The 22,733-nt window shown below is 45.1% G+C and overlaps 1 protein-coding gene across 3 annotated transcripts in view; it reads right to left on the minus strand.

The window, feature by feature from the left end:
• The window catches only part of MRTFA (myocardin related transcription factor A), a 180,117-nt gene that overhangs the window by 148,883 nt on the left and 8,501 nt on the right, over positions 1-22,733 (minus strand). For all 3 annotated transcript variants that reach the window (XM_073327034.1, XM_073327035.1, XM_073327033.1), the window contains exons 2-3: positions 16,116-16,177; positions 13,139-13,207 (exon numbers count right to left, since the gene is read on the minus strand). In XM_073327034.1, coding sequence (XP_073183135.1) covers positions 13,139-13,162 — 24 coding nt within the window. In that variant the 5' untranslated portion in view covers positions 13,163-13,207; positions 16,116-16,177. The remainder of the gene's footprint in view (positions 1-13,138; positions 13,208-16,115; positions 16,178-22,733) is intronic.

The raw sequence follows: 22,733 nt of genomic DNA on the forward strand, positions 1-22,733 counted from the left end.
CATTGGGAGCAGTGCATTATGGGCAGCTATCCCACAGAGGACCTCTTCCCATTCTGGCGCTGTGGCTTGTGGGAAGGGGGCGGGGCATTCTGGGTCCTGTCCCAACACCCTATGATGCATCGCTTTGCATCCCAGCAATCCCTGTGCTTCAGTCCACATTTGGCACCATCTTGCAATGTTTTTTGTACTGCGCGCGCTGTCTTCCCTTTCAGTCTGCGGGAATGGAGCCTGAAGTGCTGAGGAATATGCTGATGAGTCTTGCCAGCACGTCACGTTTGGCAGTCGAGTTATTCCTTAAGCTACAAACTGACAGTGAGGAGTCAGATGATGATGTCGACTAGCATAACACATATGACATGAGATTGCTTGTGGCATTCACAGACATGCTCACCACCGTGGAACGCTGCTTTTGGGCTCAGGAAACAAGCTCTGAGTGGTGGGATCACATTGTTATGCAAGTCTGGGATGACGAGCAGTGGCAACTTTCAGATGGGAAAAGCCACTTTCTTGCGACTGTGTGCTGAGCTTGCCCCCACCCTGCGGCGCAAGGACACAAGATTGAGAGCTTCCCTGACGGTGGAGAAGCAGGTGGCTATTGCAATCTGGAAGCTGGCAACTCTAGACAGTTACCGATCAGTCGCTAACCACTTTGGAGCGGGAAAGTCGACCGTTGGAATCGTGTTGATGCAAGTTTGCAGGGCCATTAATCGCATCCTGCTCAGAAGAACCATGACTCTGGGTAACATGCATGACATTGTGGCTGGCTTTGCACAAATGGGTTTCCCTAACTGTGGAGGAGCAATAGATGGGACGCAGATTCCAATTCTGGCACCAGCCCCCTAGCCTCTGAGTACATTAATTGGAAGGGGTACTTCTCTATGGTTCTCCAAGCGCTTGTGGATCACCGTAGGCATTTCATTGACATTAACACAGCTGGCCCGGAAAGGTGCATGACGCATACATCTTTCGAAACACTGGCCTGTTCAGGAAGCTGCAAGCCAGGACTTTTTTTCCACAGACCAGAAGATCACCATAGGGGAAGACAAAATGCCCATTGTGATCCTCGGAGACTCTGCTTTCCCTTTAAGCAGCAAGGAGCATTTCAACAACAGGCTGAGTCGGTGTAGAATGACTGTGGAGTGTGCTTTTGGCCGTTTAAAGGGCCGCTGGCACTCTCTGTATGGGAAGCTGGACCTGACCGATGACAACATCCCCGTGGTTATATCCGCATGGTGTACCCTCCATAATATTTGTGAAGGCAAAGGTGAAAGATTCACTCAGGCATGGAACTCAGAGGTTCAACACCTGGAGGCTGAATTTGAACAGCCAGAGAGCAGGGCTATTAGAAGGGCCCAGCACGGGGCTGCAAGGATTAGGGCTGCCTTGAGGGAGCACTCTGAGGCTGAAAGCCACCAGTAATGTTTGGTGCTCTGCACGGGAGTGAAGAGCAGTGGTTCCAATGTTAGAAGGAATCTGTGTTTGCTACACTGACTTGCAGTGCCTGTTGCTTTCCTGGGCTAAGGTATCTTTTACTTTATGCAATAATAAAGAATGTTTTCAAAGCCAAAAAAAATCCATTTATTTAAAAGAAAATTCATTCATTAAAAAGAAACACAACTGCTTGGGAAACAGAAAGGGCAAGGGGGTGGGGTGGAGTGGGGAACGATTCAATCACAGATTTGCGTATGTCCCGTTCTCATACTCTGCCTTCCTGTCTGGAGTGCGGCACTTCAGGCTAGCTAAAATGCATGGTGATGGGGGTTGAGTGCAGTGGGTAAGGGTCATGGTTTGCAGGGCTGGGTGGTGAAGCTACAGGTGTTGGAGGCAGCTGGTGGCAATAAGAACCCGGATGTGGGGAAAAGTAGGTTGGAGGTGACATGGGGGCACAAGGGAAAGTTTTGTGACAAGGGCTGCAGGGGGGGCGGGCGCGGTAGTGCTCCACCTGCATAGCTACGAGCGCCTGTATCGAATCCGCTTGGTGCTCCATAATGCTTAGCAGCCGCTCCGTGCTTTGGTGCTGGCATTCCGCATTCTGCTGGCGGACCCTCCTTTCACTCTCCCACCACTCCTGCACTTTTTGATTTTCATTAAGGGACTGCTGCATTACTTCAAGAGGACAGTGAAGAAATTTGGCAACATGTCACCTCCTGAAGAAGAAAGGGGAGCATCCATGTACTAGCAGCGCAGATACAGGTAAGCAACCGTTTTCATGTTCTCTCCACAGGTACTAATGCGGACAGTGGACTAGATGATACATCTGAGGAAGGGAACAGAAGGAGACTCCGCCGATTGGAAGGCATGAGATGCACTGTTGTAGGGATGGGGGTTCCACGACCACTGTTCCCAAGAGAAGGAGGTGGGTGGTGGTGGTCGGGGACTCTCTCCTCAGGGGGACTGAGTCATCTATCTGTCGCCCCAACCGGGAAAACCGAGAAGTCTGCTGCTTGCCAGGAGCTAGGATTCACGATGTGACGGAGAGACTGCCGAGACTCATCAGGGCCTTGGACCACTACCCTTTCCTGCTTCTCCACGTGGGCACCAATGATACTGCCAAGAATGAGCTTGAGCGGATCACTGCAGACTATATGGCTCTGGAAAGAAGGATAAAGGAGTTTGAGGCGCAAGTGGTGTTTTCGTCCATCCTCCCCATAGGAGGAAAAGGCCTGGGTAGAGAGCGTTGAATTGTGGAAGTCAACGAATGGCTACGAAGGCTGGGTCAGAGAGAAGGCTTTGGATTCTTTGACCATGGGATGGTGTTCCAAGAAGGAGGAGTGCTAGGCAGAGACGGGCTCCACCTAATGAAGAGAGGGAAGAGCATCTTCGCAAGCAGGCTGGCTAACCTAGTGAGGAGGGCTTTAAACGAGGTTCACCAGTGGAAGGAGACCAAAGCCCTGAGGTAAGTGGGGAAGTGGGATACCGGGAGGAAGCATGAGCAGGAGAACGCGAAAGGGGAGGGCTCCTGCCTCATACTAAGAAAGCAGGACAAACAGCAAGTTATCTCAAGTGCCTATACACAAATGCAAGAAGCCTGGGAAACAAGTAGGGAGAACTGGAAGTCCTGGAACAGTCAAGGAATTATGATGTGACTGGAATAACAGAGACTTTGTGCGATAACTCACATGACTGGAGTACTGTCATGGATGGATATAAACTGTTCAGGAAGGACAGGCAGAGCAGAAAAGGTGGGGGAGTTGCATTGTATGTAAGAGAGCAGTATGACTGCTCAGAGCTCCAGTATGAAACTGCGGAAAAACCTGAGTGTCTCTAGTTTAAGTTTAGAAGCGTGAGCAACAAGGGTGATGTTGAGGTGGGAGTCTGCTATAGACCACTGGATCAGGGGGATGAGGCTTTCTTCCGACAACTAACGGAAGTTACTAGATCGCAGGCCCTGGTTCTCATGGGAGACTTCAATCACCCGGATATCTGCTGGGAGAGCAATACAGCGGTGCACAGACAATGCAGGAAGTTTTTGGAAAGTGTAGGGGACAATTTCCTGGTGCAAGTGCTGGAGGAACCAACTAGGGGCAGAGCTCTTCTTGACCTGCTGCTCACAAACCGGGAAGAATTAGTAGGGGAAGCAAAAGTGGATGGGAACCTGGGAGGCAGTGACCATGAGATGGTCAAGTTCAGGATCCTGACACAGGGAAGAAAGGAGAGCAGCAGAATACAGACCCTGGACTTCAAAAAAACAGATTTTGACAACCTCAGGGAACTGATGGGCAGGATCCTCTGGGAAAATAACATGAGGGGGAAAGGAGTCCAGGAGAGCTGGCTGTATTTTAAACCTCCTTATTGAGGTTACAGGGACAAACCATCCAGATGTGTAGAAAGAATAGTAAATATGGCAGGCGATCAGCTTGGCTTAACAGTGAAATCCTTGCTGATCTTAAACACAAAAAAGCTTACAAAAAGTGGAAGATTGGACAAATGACCAGGGAAGAGTATAAAAACATTGTTCGGGCACGCAGGAGTGAAATCAGGAAGGCCAAATCACACCTGGAGGTGCAGCTAGCAAGAGATGTTAAGAGTAACAAGAAGGGTTTCTTCAGGTATGTCAGCAACAAGAAGAAAGTCAAGGAAAGCGTGGGCCCCTTACTGAATGAGGGAGGCAACCTAGTGACAGAGGATGTGGAAAAAGCTAATGTACTCAATATTTTTTTTGCCTCTGTCTTCATGAACAAGGTCAGCTCCCAGACTGCTGCACTGGGCAGCACAACATGGGGAGGAGGTGAGCAGCCCTCTGTGAAGAAAGAAGTGGCTCGGAACTATTTAGAAAAGCTGGATGAGCACAAATCCATAGGGCCAGATGCGCTGCATCTGAGAGTGCTAAAGGAGTTGGCGGATGTGACTGCAGAGCCATCGGCCATTATCTTTGAAAACTCATGGCGATCGGGGGAGGTCGCGGACAACTGGAAAAAGGCTAATGTAGTGCCCATCTTTAAAAAAGGGAAGGAGGAGGATCCTGGGAACTACAGGCCAGTCAGCCTCACCTCACTCCCTGGAAAAATCATGGAGCAGGTCCTCAAGAAATCAATTCTGAAGCACTTAGAGGAGAGGAAAGTGATCAGGAACAGTCAGCATGGATTCACCAAGGGCAAGTCATGCTGACTCATCTAATTGCCTTCTATGACGAGATAACTGGCTCGGTGGATGAGGGGAATGCAGTGGACGTGTTGTTCCTTGACTTTAGCAAAGCTTTTGACATGGTCTCCCACAGTATTCTTGCCAGTAAGTTAAAGTAGTATGGGCTGGATGAATGGACGATAAGGTGGATAGAAAGCTGGCTTGATTGTCGGGCTCAACGGGTAGTGATCAATGGCTCCATATCTAGTTGGGAGTCTGTATCAAGTGGAGTGCCCCAAGGGTCGGTCCTCGGGCCGGTTTTGTTCAATATCTTCATTAATGATCTGGAGGATGGCATGGATTGCACCCTCAGCAAGTTTGCAGATGACACTAAACTGGGAGGAGAGGTAGATACACTGGAGGGTAGGGATGGGATACAGAGGACCCTAGACAAATTAGAGGATTGGGCCAAAAGAAATCTGATGAGGTTCAACAAGGACAAGTGCAGAGTCCTGCACTTAGGACGGAGGAATTCCATGCACCGCTACAGACTAGGGACCGAATGGCTAGGCAGCAGTTCTGCAGAAAAGGACCTAGGGGTTACAGTGGACGAGAAGCTGGATATGAGTCAACAGTGTGCCCTTGTTGCCAAGAACGCCAATGGCATTTTGGGATATATAAGTAGGGGCATTGCCAGCAGATCGAGGGACGTGATCGTTCCCCTCTATTCGACATTGGTGAGGCCTCATCTGGAGTACTGTGTCCAGTTTTGGGCCCCACACTACAAGAAGGATGTGGAAAAATTGGAAAACGTCCAGCGGAGGACAACAAAAATGATTAGGGGACTGGAACACATGACTTATGAGGAGAGGCTGAGGGAACTGGGATTGTTTAGTCTGCAGAAGAGAAGAATGAGGGGGGATTTGATAGCTGCTTTCAACTACCTGAAAGGGGGTTCCAAAGAGGATGGATCTAGACTGTTCTCAGTGAGAGCTGATGACAGAACAAAGAGTAATGGTCTCAAGTTGCAGTGGGGGACATTTAGATTGGATATTAGGAAAAACTTTTTCACTAGGAGGGTGGTGAAACACTGGAATGCGTTACCTAGGGAGGTGGTGGAATCTCCTTCCTTAGAAGTTTTTAAGGTCAGGCTTGACAAAGCCCTGGCTGGGATGATTTAGTTGGGGATTGGTCCTGCTTTAAGCAGGGAGTTGGACTAGATGACCTCCTGAGGTCCCTTCCAACCCTGATATTCTATGATTCTATAATGTCCTCTTTGCTTCTACATGGCCTCTTACTAATTCTTTGGAGTCTTTTGGCCGGTGATAACACAGACGGCTGAGATCTCAAGGTTGCATCTGTAAAGGCAAAATGCAACATTTAACAGAGGCAGCATTGTTCACACAAGAGAGAGCAATGATTTGTCCATACTTAAAGACAAGCACAGTCTACACAATAGCAGAATTTGCCCATCCCAAAGCGAGCGCACATAACCCACAGGAGCCCCAAAATGATCAGCAAGCACAGGGTCGAGGGGGACTGATTGTTTCACTGTCGTACTGTCCTCTGGGGTCCTGTGCCTTGGGGAGAGCCAACAGTTGCAGGGGGCCCCTATACTGAACACTGTCCCCACATTTTCCAAAGGATTTCATCCTGGAAGATATCTCGCTGCTCAGGGTGACCTGGAAAACAAGGGAGGGTCTTCTACTACAATGCAGCTTCCGCCCTGGCCCATATGCAGCTTGCCTGTGTGCAGCAATGGACCCCCGCCCCTCACGGCACAGCGGCGCGGATATGTTAGCCTGACTGGGACAAGGAGCACAGAAGCTCTCCCAAGGAACCTGTGCAAGTGCATTGCCCAGCTTCTGCATGAGACCTTTGAAGATATCACTGAGGCCAATTACCACAATGTGAGAAAGCACATCAACACCCTATTCCGCATCTAGGCACGCATGCAGCCCTAACCCTCCTCGCCCTAAGTGCCTGCACCAAACAACTTCCTTCCCGAAATAAAAGCCACTTACCGGGCACTTCCTCGGGTGTTTGTCCTTCCCCAAGCACCGGCCACTGTGACTGGCTACCTTCCTCTTGGCTTGAGAGCAGCTCCTGGCTGCATGCATCTAGGGATGCCAGGGTGTCTCCCTCCTCCTCAGCACCCTTGCTCCCACTTTCCTCCTCCTCCTTCTGCCTTGTTGAACTGGGCTCTGAAGTGTCCATGGTGAGCCTCGGAGTGGAGGTGAGGTCAGCCCCAAGTATAGCGTCCAGCTCTTTGTAGAAACGGCAGGTCGCAGGGGCAGCACTTGAGCAGCAGTTTGCATTGTGGGCTTTGCGGTAGGCATTCCGCAGCTCCTTCACTTTAACCCTGCACTGCTGTGTGTCCCGGTCATGGACCCTTTCCATCATGTCCCTTGATATCTGCCTGAAGGTATCGTAATTCCTACGGCTCGAGCGCAGCTGGGACTGGACAGCTTCCTCCCCACAAACACTGATGAGGACCAGCACCTCGCCATTGCTCCATACTGGGGATAGCCTGGCACGTGGAGGCATGGTCCTGCAAAGATTCACTGAGAACACTCCAAGCCTTGCTGAGCAAAGAGGAAGGGGATTTTCAAAATTCCAAGGGAATTTAAAGGGCAGGTCTGATGGTTGGTCATCTGAGGGCAGGGCAGTAGAGTTCAAAGTGATAACCAGAGTGGCTAGAATAGGCATTGTGGGACACTTCTGGAAGCCAATCAGAGCGCATTAACAGACCAGGGCATCCACACTGGCGTTGCGGCACTCCAGCTGGGGCGCAGCAAGCTTTATGCCTCTTGTTGAGGTGGATTACCAGGAGCGCTCCAGCCGCGGAGTCCGGGCACTCTACGTGCCTTGCCAGTGTGGACATGTCATGAGTTAGGACGCCTGGGGCTGCTTTAATGCGCTCGAACACGCAAGCGTAGCCAAGCCCTAAACCTGGTGCAGAACTTACTGTTCAATCAAAAAAAATAGAAACTTTTTTAGTTAAAGATTTCCACAGCCTTCCCACTCTTGGCATGTATATTGATCCAAATGGCCAGCACATAAACTATTAACCTGAACCAGTTTGAAATTGGTTCAAACTGCTTTCCCATTCCCCTTTTGTAGGCAAGGTTTCAATTACTTTGCTTCCATTTCCCTTTCTTCCCCCATCTCAGAGATGATTAATGTTTGCAAAGCACTTTGAAAACTAATACCAAAGTACTAAGTTGTAGTAACTTTTTCTCAGAAGAATGCTTAATAACTTGTCCATTTTGTCTCTCTTCTATCTTGGGACCAACATGGCTACAACACTGCAAACACAGCACATGCACAAATAAATACTGAGAACTGGTGGCAAATTGCATACCGAGTTATTTCACCTATGTTGTCATATATTCATCCCTCAGATCCCAGGTCATGGTCTAATCAGAACAAGCAAGGGAAAGGAGGTGGAAGCAGAAAAGACTATGAAGAAGTCAAAGGAAATCAGTGCTTGTTCTGACAAGACTCTAGTGAAGTGAAACAAGTCTGCTGCAATATGAAGTACTGTATTTGGTTTTACATCACACTTTATTTAAAATATGCCTACACCTTCCTAAGTACATTTCCTCTTTAACAGAAACATAAGTGCTACTTTCAAATGGATATGAGCAATGAGAGCAAATGGGTTACTCTAAATCCCTGACTGCACTGTATTTAATTCTTATAGAGGGTGTCTCCCTTTTGTGGGGTTCTGTTCCACATTGTGGACCACTTTACAAACAGTGACTGCAAAGGAAAAACAGCAGTCTGACAAATGCAGCAACCCAAGCTCATTGCATCTTGAGTGCTCCTGACAGTCAATGCCCCTACAAGTCTCAGGAAAAGCAGATATTTTGCGAATACTAGGATGCAAAGACTGATGAGATTCAACCATCACCTAGGGAAGAAGCAGGTGTGGTGGTTTGTTAAAAGTTAGTTTTGTTTGACAGAATTTGGTATGGTGCTTCAAATGCTGTATGCAAAAGATGCTGAATCTTGACTTCTATAGCCAGAAGCTTGATCTTTTCAGTAGCAATCCCTCATGCCACATGCACAACAAGAGCGTTTTACAGTGAGCTGTCAGTTACACACATTAATATTTAGAAGATAATTAAATATTTAAAATTTTTGTTGTGCTGTCACTCTTTTTAAAAAAAATAAGAGCATTCTGCACAGAAGCAAATATACAACAACATGAAGAACTGAATTGAGCTAGAAGATTGATGGAGAATCCTTACATAAAAATAAGGAGCCAATAAGAGTTTTGGGGAATGAGGGTCTTCTGAGATTTTAACCCTATTTCCCTGTCAGTCAAAAGACTTGGGTCACAACAACTCTCCATTTAAGGACAGAAACAATTGTCTCTGGAATCAGTCAATGAAAACTGGAGTGTTGGTCATGCAGATAATGAGAAAAAAAAGACTGTCCTCTCCCCCCAGGGGGAGATTATGCCCCATTGTCTTCTGGGTTTTGAATGCATCAGACCACTCCAAATTCAAGAGAGACTTATCTTATGCTCAAATAAATTGGTTAGTCTCTAAGGTACCACAAGTACTCCTTTTCTTTTTGCGGATACAGACTAACACAGCTGCTACTCTGAAATTTAGCCTATAGTAGCGGCCACACAAACAAATTTCAAGATTTAGGATCGTTACATAGATATCAATAATATTTTTGATAAACTTGCTGGAGACTAACATACTGCCAGAGAGAAGTGGACTACTTTCCAGGGAGGTGAGAGAGAGATCAAGTGTTCCTACAGTCTCTCTACCCAAATACATACACACATTCATTAGAGTCCCAGTGCTGTAGATGCTCAATGCATGGACCTCCCATGGGTTTCAGTGATAGTTTCACATAGTAGGGAAGGAATTCAGTCCTTACCACTGAATATTTTAATTAATTAAAAAAACAGCAATAGTTTCCCCAATATGAAATGCCAGTAAATACTAACAGAAACCCTTCAGGACAAAACAGATTTAAAAATGGGGGGAGGTGAAAAGAGGAAGAAAGAAAAACCCACCATACGTTTTCCTAGTCAAGTGACAATACTGCTATGAACAGCATTTCCCATTTTTTTTCTCCTTGAAATCTGTTCGCATTTGCAGTGTTGCCAGAGTAATAGCAATTTCTATCAATTTAAGAATTGCTAAGCAACCTGGAGCAGCTAACAGCAGCAGCATGCATGTACAGCTGGGCTATTTTAGGAAGAGGTAGTCACTTTTTTTTAAAACTTAAGAACAGCCTTCTGTTAAACGATTGTGCCAGCTGTGATCAGCCAGCCAAAAGAAGAGGTAATCTTGGAGCAGAGTGGCTTTAAGTGGATCAGGCTTTGAGATGAATGAACAGAAGGAAGAGACACAGTCATGTTGTGCCCAGAGGCATCAGTGCCTCCAGATCATCACAACTCAGCAGAATAATCCAGGAGAAGGGAAATCTGAAGCAAATGGCAGCATCAGCAATATGTTAAATTGAGATACTGCTAAATAAAATCTCATGAGTGCTCTGCTTATTATCCACAAATATCAGTGGCTAATCATAGTAAATGTAGTGGCCTATGGTTGCTCAGCTGCTACACTACTAAGTTCTGAAATGTCTGTGTCCCCTACCCCATTAAATTTTTTTTAACTTACATTGATAATTAATTGGCTAATGGTTGCCAAAGCCACAAAGGAGCAAAGAAACTGGTGAAGCTGAAGGCTGCTGGAGCAGAGAGAAGGGAAGACTGAGCCACAGAGTCTAAAATGTTTTGGAAAGATTATACAAAATTCCAAAAGCAACTGCCATTGAATATCTGATCACTTAGATATCTCTAAGTATAGAGTCTTGTGCCAGATTGTTCAGGACTTCAGAGAGTTATAGTAAAGTAAAACACAGGAAACAGTTATAAAACAAAGATCATGTGTGCACTCCATAAGGAAGCACAGGCTTGCTCCGACACCACTGGAATCCCAGCCACAGAAGAACATGGTATTTACACAAAAACAAAGGACATGAGGCTATTACAGAAATTTAACCCTGATCAGATTTTCTCCTCAATTCCAAAAATAAGAGACAGAAATAAGGAAATCCTCTTTGGTTAAGAAAGTTCGGATGGGAAGCAACACTTCTGTTCCCACTTGCCTCCCCAATGTAGTATTTTACACAAATGTCTTCAGTGGAGAGTTTTTCTAAAGACATACTATACAATCTTTCAGAGCTAACTGTCCCAGTTCCTGACTGCTTCTTGGTAAAAATACCCTCCCTTGCTCTGAAGCTGCTTGAAGACAGCTATATGCATATTCGAGTGAAACCAAGTCCTGGTTTCCAAGATTTCTGTTAGCCCTGAAACACTGTTTAATGATCTGAAGGAGAAAGCAATTAAATATCCAAATGGTCTCCAAGAAAATCCCCCAATGGGACTTTTTGTGGCTGACAACAAATTCTGAATTTCAAACTCAGACACAGCATCCCTTAAACCAGTGGTCACCAACTGGTCGATTGCAATCAACTGGTCAATCCTAGAGGATCTCCCAGATGATCACGATCTCCTGCAGCGCAGCGGGGCTGCTGCTAAGACAGACTCCCTGCCTGCCCTGGTCCCACGCCACTCGGGGGGGCGGGTATCCCTCCACGCACTGCTCCTGCCTCCAAGCACTGCCCCCGCAGCTCCCATTGGCCAGGAACGGGGAGCTGTGGCCAATGGAGCTGTGGGGACAGTGCTTGCAGAGAGGGGCAGCGCACATTACCATGTGCTGCCCACCCGCGCCCCCGCCAGGGGCCACAGGAGCAGATTGACCCCTTCTGGGAGAGGTGTGGGGCTGGGGTAGGCAGCCACGCTGCACCACCAACCGGGAGCTGACGGAGGTAAGTGCTGCCCAGCAGGAGGCCATACCCCAACCCCCAGCCCAGAGCCCCCTCCCGGAGCCTGCACCCCAAACCCCCTCCTGCAGCCCAAACCCCAGCCCTGATTCCCCCCCCGCCCAGAGCCAGCACCCTGTCCTCCACCCCAACACTCTGACCCAGCCTGTAGCCCCCTCCTGCACCCAAACTCCCTCCCAGAACTTGCACCCTCACCGCCTACTGCAGGGGTGGCCAACCTGTGGCTCCAGAGCCACATGCGGCTCTTCAGAAGTTAATATGCGGCTCCTTGTATAGGCACCAACTCTGGGGCAGGAGCTACAGGTGCCAACTTTCCAATGTGCCGGGAAATGCTCACCTCTCAACCCCTGGCTCTGCCACAGGCCCTGCCCCCACTCCACCCCTTCCCTCCCCCTCCCCTGCCGTGCCCTTGCTCCTCCCCCCGCCCCAGAACCTCCTGCATGCCACAAAACAGCTGATCAGGAGGAGTCGAGAGAGAGGGGGAGGTTCTGATCAGCAGGGTTGCTGGTGGGTGGGAGGTGCTGGGAGTGGGGGAGCTAATGGGAGGCTGCTGACGTATTACTGTGTCTCTTTGGCAATGTACATTGGTAAATTCCAGCTCCTTCTCAGGCTCAGGTGGCCACCACTGCCCCAGGCTCAGCCCAGGGCCCCCTCCCATACTGCAAACCCTTCGGTCCCAACCCAGAGCCCACATCCCTTTCCACACTCCACCCCAGCCCGGTGAAACAGAGTGAGGTGGGGGAGAGCGAGTGACAGAGAGAGGGGGAGATGGAGTGAGTGGGGCGAGCCTTTGGGGAAGGGGCGGGGTAGATCCTGGGTTGCCCTTAAACTCAAAAAGTGATCTTGGGCGTAAAAAGGCTGGAGACCACTGACTTAAAAAAATCAGATACAAGACTATCGTAGAGGGACTGGATAATGTTAATTTGCTAGCTCAACCACTTCTTTCAATATGCCTCCTTCCATTTCCCTCCATTCTAGCCACACTAAGTCAATGTCAATCCATGGCTTGCCCAGTAAGAGGTTCTCCAGAAGTGAAGCAATTCTCAATCTTTCCTTTTATCTTTGGATATGAAGGAAGTTACCTCCACAAGGGTCTCCAAAATGATATAGTAAGGAAAGTATTCAGTATACTTCCACTTAGATTGCAAGTAGGCAACACATGGAGACAGGACTATTTTTCCAGTAAATTTAGGTCTGGGCAGATTGGCCTGAAGACTGACACCATAGCTGTCTATACTATAGCACAGGCAGCAGTAGTGCAAGCTTCTCACAAACTCTGCATCTCGACAGCGTGCAACATCTCTGACGTCGGGGAACTCACCTTAAGGTAAATGACAGCCTCTGCTGCAGAGAATGCCCATGACATGATCTATTAATTAGCGCAATTTTTTTATTATTATATGTAAACATAAAATTCAGACACTGGTCCTCTGGGAACAGGACTGTGATCAACTCATTTCATAAAAGCAAATGAACCATTTTCAGTTACTATTAACCATAGGCTGGATTAGACCAGTGACTCCAAGGTGAAAGGTTGTGTTTATCCCATCCCTGATTCCTTGAGTCACCATCCTCCAGGCCTTCATTTAAAAAACAAAAAACAAAACAAAAAAAACATTCTTGCAACACATGCAAACAGAAAAGTTGATAAGGAACAGATGGGTGTGGTGCCACGACTGTATCCTGCCCCAATTACCTTAAAGAGTAGGGGACAGGCCATCTTTGAAGATCACCTGAAATCTTTTCACTGTTGCCTTGAGCAAATCTGCCAATATAAGATCCAAAACAAAACATGTTGGGGCCAGCAAGGAAATAGCAAGAAATCTTATCAGACTAAAAGGTCTGAACAGCTGTTTGTTAGGGCTTAGAAGGAGAAGGAGCAAGAATGAGCATGTCTGCGTAATTGCATCAAAAACAGCATCATCTGTACAATGGCTGATAAATCCATGTAGATAAAGGCAATTCCCCCATTAGCCTTAAAAAACCCACTCTCATCCAGGACCATATTTCTAATGCTCTATAGAAATTTTCCTCAAAAAAATTCACATTCATTTTACTCAGTCCAGCAGTGATAAAGGTTTAAACAAAAGCTCATAAAAATAATTGTCAAATGACCATTTATTTCTTGAATACATGAATAGCAGGTTCAGAAATACAGACCAGAATCCCAAATATTTTCAAATACATTTCATAATCCAATGCTTATAGGAGGCATTCTGTGGCTTTCAAACTCTTCGAACATTGCAACAGAAGCCTGGGTGGACATTAAAACAAAGGACTGCGGTATCAGAAGTGTCACTTGTCACTGTTTTAGGAAACTCATGATGTGGTATTTACTAAAACTAATCCTGCTCAAAAACATGAAAATAACCTCTTTTTCCCATCAAAGTCTGTACTAAAGCCCTGCAGTGGGTGTGAGGGGAAGAATTCCTTACAATTCAAGAGCAGCAATCTATTAAACTTTGAACTGGTAAAAGTCACCAAATGAGCATCTAATCCCATTTATACACAGCTCAAATATTGTTTGTGGTACAATTTACTGCCCACTTTGTGCAATATTCCTTTAAAGGTTTCAGCCATAGTATAAAATAATTTTCTCTGGCATTCTAGAGCAACCACTACCATTCAAGAGCAGAGCAAAGGGCCAGGTTTATTTCATTCACATAGGCTGGTGAGTTATTAATACAAGACCTTTACTGTGGAAAGCAGAGGATTTGGAGGAATACTAATTTACAGGTACTGAAGAGGTATACTCCCTGAAGTTTTTTTAAAATCAGACTAACCCATCCGTGTGGTCAAGAGCAGAGACTGCCAGAAGTTTTCTAGGCCCATTCACTCTCTCTAATCATGAGAATCTCACATGATGTGGAATCCCCAGGAGTTACACCAATCTGAGTTTAACTTCCCTACCTTCCCCCTCAGTGGTCCCCAATTTGGAATCCCAGTTTCTTCAATATGGTTTTCAGCTCTCTGAATACTAACATGACATCTATTTCAATATCAAGGCCAGAATATGATACCAAATTATCCAAGATCTTTTACTCCTTTTATTTCCATTGTGACACCTGCCTACATCAACCTATGGATTTCCAGCTATTGCAACTGTCTAGGCAGTTTCATCTGCAGCAATGATCCTGGTATGCTTTAGAACAGTGATGGGCAAACTGCAGCCCATATGGGTAATCCACTGGTGGGCCGCGAGACAATTTGTTTACATTGACCGTCAGGGTAATCCGCTGGCAGTCTGCAAGACAGTTTCTTTACATTGACCGTCCACAGGCACGGCCACCCGCAGCTCCCAGTGGCCACGGTTCGCCGTTCCTGGCCAATGGGAGCTGCAGGAAGCTGCGTAGGCCGCAGGGACGTGCAGGCCGCTGCTTCCCGCAGCTCCCATTGGCTGGGAACAGCAAACTGCAGCCACTGGGAGTTGTGGGCGACTGTGCCTGCGGATGGTCAATGTAAAGAAACGGTCTTGCAGCCTGCCAGCGGATTACCCTGACGGGCATCCCAAGGGCTTCCCACCACTCCTTTAGAACATTTTAACATTCCACCCAAGATGATTGGTGTGTTAGCCAAAGGTATTAAGGACTCAATAGGCGGGGAAATTTATTCTTCTCAACCCTAAACGTGGCCCTATCACTTGAGACCTAAGGCACACTGGTGGAGAATAAATGGGTAATAAATAATGTGGGAGAAGTTTGCATTGGTGTTGCCCATACTTTACCAATTCTGCGGTAAAGGATTCAGCCTCCACTACAGTCAAATAGGCTGGCTCTTTTTCCCCCTCCAAAAAAAAGGAGTAATACTGAACCAGAACATTGGAGAAATCTAAAACAAGCCTTAAGCCTGGCTTTACAGCCTTCCTGTCAGTGCTACTAGAAATGAACTAATGCTTTTCTATCTCTTTGGACTCCACTACAGTAAACTTTTATCAAGTTAGTAACCAGGCTGTAACAGATACAGATGACTACATTTAGCCTATGGCCAAAAATGATTGTTTAACACATGGCTCCTGATCCTGAGGCCTACCCTGCATCATCCCTTCTTTTGGGCAGGTTTATATCACAAGTGCCAGGCCATAATTGAGTTCTAATATGGCAATTCTTCTGTGTAGACAGAATCCCCTTGTTGTGTACAACTGAGTGAGCCAGCCTACCTACCATGAAGGCGTTCAGATACAAGCCTGGTATAAGAATTTATATAGAACAGTCTCAGTACAGGAAAACATCCCATATGAACATACTGTATTTAACACACTTCTCTGTACTGAGACCAGCAGCTGAAACAGTATGGGTAGAAACAACGTTGTTTGGACAAAACAATACAAACTGGGCTCTTCAGCAAGGTACAACTAACTTTCTGATGACTAGAAAAAATGGATGCTCTCAGTGTTAGATGTAACTACAACAGAATGTCAAAGTCTGTTTACACTTGACATGGTACTAGTATAGCTGTGTCCTGTGTTTTTATCTCTTCTGGGAAGCTGTCAGGTCTCATGTCTATATGGATTTCCAAAATTCCATCTTCAGTGGAGTAGGGCAATGACAGTGACCATCACGGATAGTGCCAACAAAGCAATGGTAAATATAAAGATATAATACAAAAGAGCAAATAGATTTGAAAACAAAGGTATAAGACTGGAGAGGATAGAGGGGAAATATGTTTATACATACCTTGCTTACAGTTCCCACAAACAAACACAGTTTGGTTCCATGCCAGCAGCAACCTCTGATCACTGAAAAGGGAAAAAACGAACACAAATTCAAGGCTCTTCATACACAAAACAGCCTACATTCTGTCTTAGCATGAGACAGAGTTCCTCCCAGAGGGTTTCTTGTCACTACCTTTAAGTATTTTGGTACACACATTGACAAAAGTAGGATTGAAACAGGTAAATACCACCTACCATTTTGGCAGTTGCACCCTTAGCACTGCCAAAGAATCACTTCTAGTTCAGTTTTGTTGATCTTTCTGTTCCAAGGACCACACTGTCTTGAGACCTTGAGTGCCAACAATATTCAGTACACAAGCTGCCTCTCCCTCAACCAGTCAAGCCCTAAACATAGAATGAGGAATCTGGGAGAACATTATGACTAGTTTATTTCTTCATGTTACCCATCCAAACAGAAGAGAAGAGAAGACAAAAGCAGCATACATGGCATGACTTTGCCAAGATTGCAACAGAAATCTTATATTTCTGCAGACTTTTTCTTGAAACCTTATGTGAGATGCTGAGTTAAACATGTGAACGTTAAAAACCCCTATTTTTGCTTGGTGCCATAGACTGAACATGAACATACGGCAGAAACACTAACTAAAGCGGACCAGAAACTAAGGTTAGTCATTATTTCAGATCCTCCTTAAAGCCTGCCATCTTAATGAGAAGACAGTAAGGATGGAAACAGGTTTCCAACCACTAACTGTGGGCTCTCCTCACTCACATCCATCCTCCATACATATAACTTTCATAATAAAATGATGAGTAGCCATACAAAGGACTCAGGCTACATCTACACTACAGCCGGGATCAACGCTCTGAGATCAATCCACTGGCAGTCGATTTAGCGGGTCTAATGAAGACCCACCAAATTGACAGCAGATCGCTCTCCAGTCAACCCATGTACTCTACCCCCAACAAGAAGAATAAGGTAAGTCAACGGGAGACTTACGTTATTCGCATCGCTGGAGTTGTGTAGCGTAGGTTGACTTACCGCAGTAGTGTAGACATAGCCTCAGATACAAAACTTTATTCTGCTTTCTACTCCAAAATACATTTCTGTTTATAGTAAGGGCTACAAAAACATCACTACCACCACACTAAAGAGGTGGAGGAAATGACTGCAGTCAGTGGCAGATTATCACATCATCTCTGGAAAAAAAACAGCCTCTGCTTCTCACTGTACAGGCTTCAGACCTGACAGTCCTGGAGCCATTATGAAGTAACAGAGCAAGGCTGAAAAATGTAGGGAATGTGCAAAAGAACATATTATGAGCAACAGAAGGGATAGGGTCAAGAGGACTGAAGAAACATGTGACCTACACTTAGGTGCTTGGACAGTTACGAGACAGGCCCAAATGTAAAAAAAACTCACTCCACTGCATAAAAGCTGAGAAGAGAAACACATGTCCAAGGCAACAGCAAAATTATAAATTTTTTAGAAAGAATTCCACTTCTACCTGGCCAACTACTGTCCTGGAGGCAGCACACTGCAAGGTGGTTAAACTATTACCACACTAATCTAAACTGACGCAAATATTAAACTTGAAGATCTTGCCATTTTAAGATCTTCAGACAGAATTTGAACTGTCATTGTGAAAAACATTTCTATCCTTCACGTGAACTCTGTATACTGTAGCACTGTCCAGCCTTGCCAGCCAAACCAGCCAAGATGGCCCCCACTCCTTACAACATTCACCTCAATGAGTTATTAATTTCTAGACCTACTTCTGACCATTTAAATGTCAACACAAAATGCCTGCTTACGAAAATGGACACGTAGCAGAAGTCAAAACATCTTTTTAGAAAGATTCTGACAAATTCACGGGATTGTACTTACAACCCAACAAAGGAGGGGGGGAGAATATATATGCTGGTCTCACATCCACACTGCTCCTCCACCATTGCTAGCACTGGTGAGGCTACACTGACAAACAGATCCTAATTTTCCTAGGCTAGGCAAGGCTAAAAAAATTATTCCTGAAGACTCAAAACACCTTGGAAAGTCTCCTAAACACAAAGGTAGAGAATGATATAAGACAAAAGTTTAGTCTCTCACTTTGCTGCATAAAAAGCCTTGTTATCTACTGATTTCCTAAGATGATTCTGCTAGACTTCCTTATATTATTTATGGAGATTGTGCCCTAAACATTGGGTAATGGAAAGCTCTGAAGAACATTCATGCGTGTGCATTTCCTGCGATTTTTTTATTTCCAACATATTGTACTGATAACTCTTATTTACAACTCCCTACTCCATTTGCAATCTCCCTTTTTCTTTTACCAGTAGACTGTAAGTGACCTCTAGAGCAACTCCACTTACATGAAAATTGAGAGGAGCTGGTGAGGCCTTTCAGCTGAACTACTGCTGGCCTGTCAATTTTTGGTCACTGGGTAACACTTAACATGTCCTTTTTTGATTTTAAGAGCCTGAAGAGAAGAAGCAATGGGAAAAGATTTTCAGTGTCTCAGTCACAGAGCAAAGATTAATCTGATAACTGTTCATTATTGATGGAGAATATTTTAATTAGATTGCCTTTACTGCCTGCCTCTACCAGGACATGGTCAAAAAGTACGTACTTTTCCACTCCTTTTTGCCTGTAACTATAAGAAACCACTGCAGGCAAAATTCTACCACCTAAGTTTTTCGGAAGAAAAAAAAGGAGTGTCATCATCTTTAAGAAATGCAGACGTCTCATCTTGCTAATAAACCTTCTTCATCCAATGGAAATGTTTATACACCACTGTTTACATGTTCAGGCCAAACTGCTGCTACTCCAGTGATTACAATAGGTTATTTGCCTTTGCTGGTGACTTGGAACTTGGGAGTGGCTGAACAGCATGGAAATTTACCAACTGGCACAAGTCTCTGATCTGAATGTGGCAACTGAGGTTCTATTCTAAAAAAGGGAGAGAGACGGAGAATATCTTATTGCCCTTATATAAATCCATGGTACGCCCACATCTTGAATACTGCGTTCAGATGTGGTCTCCTCATCTCAAAAAAGATATACTGGCATTGGAAAAGGTTCAGAGAAGGGCAACTAAAACGATTAGGGGTTTGGAATGGGTCCCATATGAGGACAGATTAAAGAGGCTAGGACTTTTCATTTTGGAAAAGAGGAGACTCAGGGGGGATATGATAGAGGTCTATAAAATCATGAGCGATGTGGAGAAAGTGAATAAGGAAAAGTTATTTACTTGTTCCCATAATATAAGAACTAGGGACCACCAAATGAAATTAATGGGCAGCAGGTTTAAAACAAATCACTTGATCATTACCTGTTAGGTTTTTGCTCCCTCTGGGGCACCTGGCATTGACCACTGTCGGCAGACAGGATACTGGGCTGGATGGACCTTTGGTCTGACCTAGTATGGCCATTCTTATGTTCTTATGTACCCAATTGTTCCTGCAGCCAAACTGCCTTTCAGATTGAACCTATGTCTTTTAAAAGCCTTTACATGAATTGTTCTGGTGATTAGTACCAGATGGACAGTCATAGAAACAGTAGAAAAGGTAGAGCACAAGGACTCAGTACATACTCCTCCTCCTCCTCCACTTCCAGGCACAAAAGTGCAGGAACCCCAACTTAGGTATGTTTTCACTGCAGAGTTAACCTGAGTTATATAAACTCAAGTTTCAGAGTAGCAGGCGCGTTAGTCTGTATCCGCAAAAAGAAAAGGAGTATTACAGCTCACTTCATCGGATGCATTCAGTGAATGAAGTGAGCTGTAGCTCACGAAAGCTTACACTCAAATAAATTGGTTAGTCTCTAAGGTGCCACAAGTCCTCCTTTTCTTTTTGTCTAAACTCAAGTTATTCCTCTTGACTTAGCCCAGCTCAAGTGAGAGCAGACACCTCAAAACAACACTCAAGCTGCCGTGCTCACACTGGCACTGATGTGTGTGGAACAGACTTCTGGGGGCATAGCCCAGGGTTCCATTTACTTACAGTAAGCTTAGCCACTTTATAAATTCTTTCCCACTGAATTGTGGGAGAATTTGCCAATCCTTTCTATCCACATAGTGGGGGGAACTGTGGAAAGGCACTGTAAGATTAGTGCCACTTGAGTGGTGCTAGCCTGCATCCACATTTCAGTCATCATGTTAGCAACTGACCGGTTCTGCTAATTTGAGTTTTAGCCTATACCCCCTGATGGGTCAGCCAACTGGAGTTGAAAGCACAACTACACTCAGGTTAAGGGTTGTATGTGAATGGGACTCAAGTTAGGGACTCAGTCAACTTTGCAGTAAAGACTTAAAAGAACAAGCACAGAATTCATTCTTCATCTATCAGTTCTTGGTCACTCAGACCGTCAACCGGGATGAAAAAAAGAATTAAATGAGATTACAGCAATTTGTGATGTGGACTCCTGTCCCACAATAACATGAACAAAAAGCAAACCTAATTTCACACAGTACCATGCACAAAACCAAGACTAGCTTTCCAATTTTGATTTCTTGCTCCCCTAAACTAGAAAGTGGTGCTGTGGAGCCAGCACATTCACCTCCCTCCTTAGATTGTGGAGAAACGGAGTTCTCTGCATCTCTCCACACCAATCTTTACTGGCAACTGATATTTCAGTTGCATAGCTGCCCCTCCTCACACCTGCTGTCTTCCCTGCAGCTGTGCAATGCCTACTTTATGAGCAGCCTCAGGCTTGCTGCCCAATTGAACTGTATCTGAGCCCACTAACACTGTAATTTATCGCAACTCAATCCATAAGTAAGATAAATTCCCAGCTAATAAACTAGTAAAATCAGCCACAGAGGGTGTGATACAGAGGTCCTTTGGTGCCAGTTGGGAACGGGTTCACTAGTCTATATCACCAAGCTCCTATCTGGTCTGATAAACTCACTAGACAACAAAACACTGCTTTCCCAGTAATTCCCCAAAAAGTGTTTTATATGACACACTAGCCATTAATATCACTGTGAAATGTACCTACTGACACTATATAAAGAAGCGTATATATACACACACTGAAATTATGTTTTAAAGTCTATAACAAGGCAGAGTGAACAAACAGGTCTTCTGCCAGATATAAGCATAGCTATTCACCTATCCCGGTCTTTGATGTAAATTAAGCATGGTATAGCCAACACAATGGAAGTCCAATTTGCACAGGAAGACAATGAGAAAAATGGTTGACAGGAATATGTGAAACCAACAGTGGGGGAAGCACATTGAACAAGCAACATGGGAGAAGAGTCTTATCTGGGGGTGCACTTCAAAAGGGACATTTCAACAGTTTACTGGACCATATGAGGAAAGGAAAATGACCCCTTTCTTATCCTGCAATGAGGAAGTCAAAAGGACAGTGCTTTTTGCATTCATGAAAGTTTGATCTGGTCACGTGGGCTAGTGACGCTGGGAGATTGCTCTCGGTGAGAAATTGCTTTAGACAAAAATTTAGCCTGTCAGAATTAAGTTTAAACTCTAAGAAACATGTTATTCCTTTTCTTTTACTTGTAATCTCTTAAAAATCTTAATCTTTATAAATAAACATAAGTGTTTTCATTAAGTAAGTGTTTTCAGTAAGTAGATTCCAATGCTGTGTTATCATAAAGGATATGGTCCTGAGTTGTGCCAGTCAAACTGTGTGTGTACACTGTCTCTTCGGAGACAGCTTCCCTGGTTATTTCTGAGAGTTTCTAGTGTCTAGCTGGATACTACAGAGGGGGATGGCTTTCAGAGGAGCACAGAGGTCTGCAGAGATCTGGAAGTCAGTGCTTGTCTGTGGCCAGAAGCTGTTGGTTTCAGGGTGCTGAGATACGGCAGGTAAAACTGCTTTGCATTAAGGGCAGGTGGTGGTGGTGAAGTACCTCAAAACCCTAAGTACCTGTGGGAGCATCACAGAGAGTAGAGCATCACTCCCTAACATTCTCTCAAATTTTATGGGTTAAACCAATCCTGGGAACTTCTAAATCCTTCTATATCATTTGTCACCCTACACTTGCATGCTGTCCCCCACATATTTCCCACTGTTCGGTTTTTGAGAACATGGGCTCTCAGATGCAAATCTAATCCTTACTTGCTGCTTTTATAAACTAAATTAGAAAATGGAGCTGCTGGAGATTGCAAATATTTTAAAAGCTGTGCCACTGAAGAGATTACAATCTGTTCCACATCTGTGTAGGAATGAGATTTTATCCCAACATTTCTAAAAAAAACAAACCCTCCTGTTTAGCATTTACATAAAATGGGTTGGAAAAATTAAGGCTATCAGTCCCAAGCAAAGTCAGCAAATGGTACAACTAAACCAACCTGAATTCTGACAGACTGCCAGAATTAGAGTCTTCACCCTCTTACACAGCTACTATTCTCGGTCATATTCTAACATACATAATATACAGTTATACACAGACTATATCTTTGGGCCAATGCACTAACAGGGCACAAAGCAAATAGTTCATTATACTCACTCTCACACTTTTCCTGCTGTGGAAAATCTCTCCACTAATACTACACCCCTGAAATTTATTTATTCTTAACAGATTAGGAACTGTTCCTAATATATGACAGAAAATTGGCTCCCCTTTCGACTGTGCACAGCAGAGGAAGAAAATGTGGG

This window comes from Lepidochelys kempii, chromosome 1 (genome assembly GCF_965140265.1).
Source record: "Lepidochelys kempii isolate rLepKem1 chromosome 1, rLepKem1.hap2, whole genome shotgun sequence".
Lineage (NCBI taxonomy): Eukaryota > Metazoa > Chordata > Testudines > Cheloniidae > Lepidochelys > Lepidochelys kempii.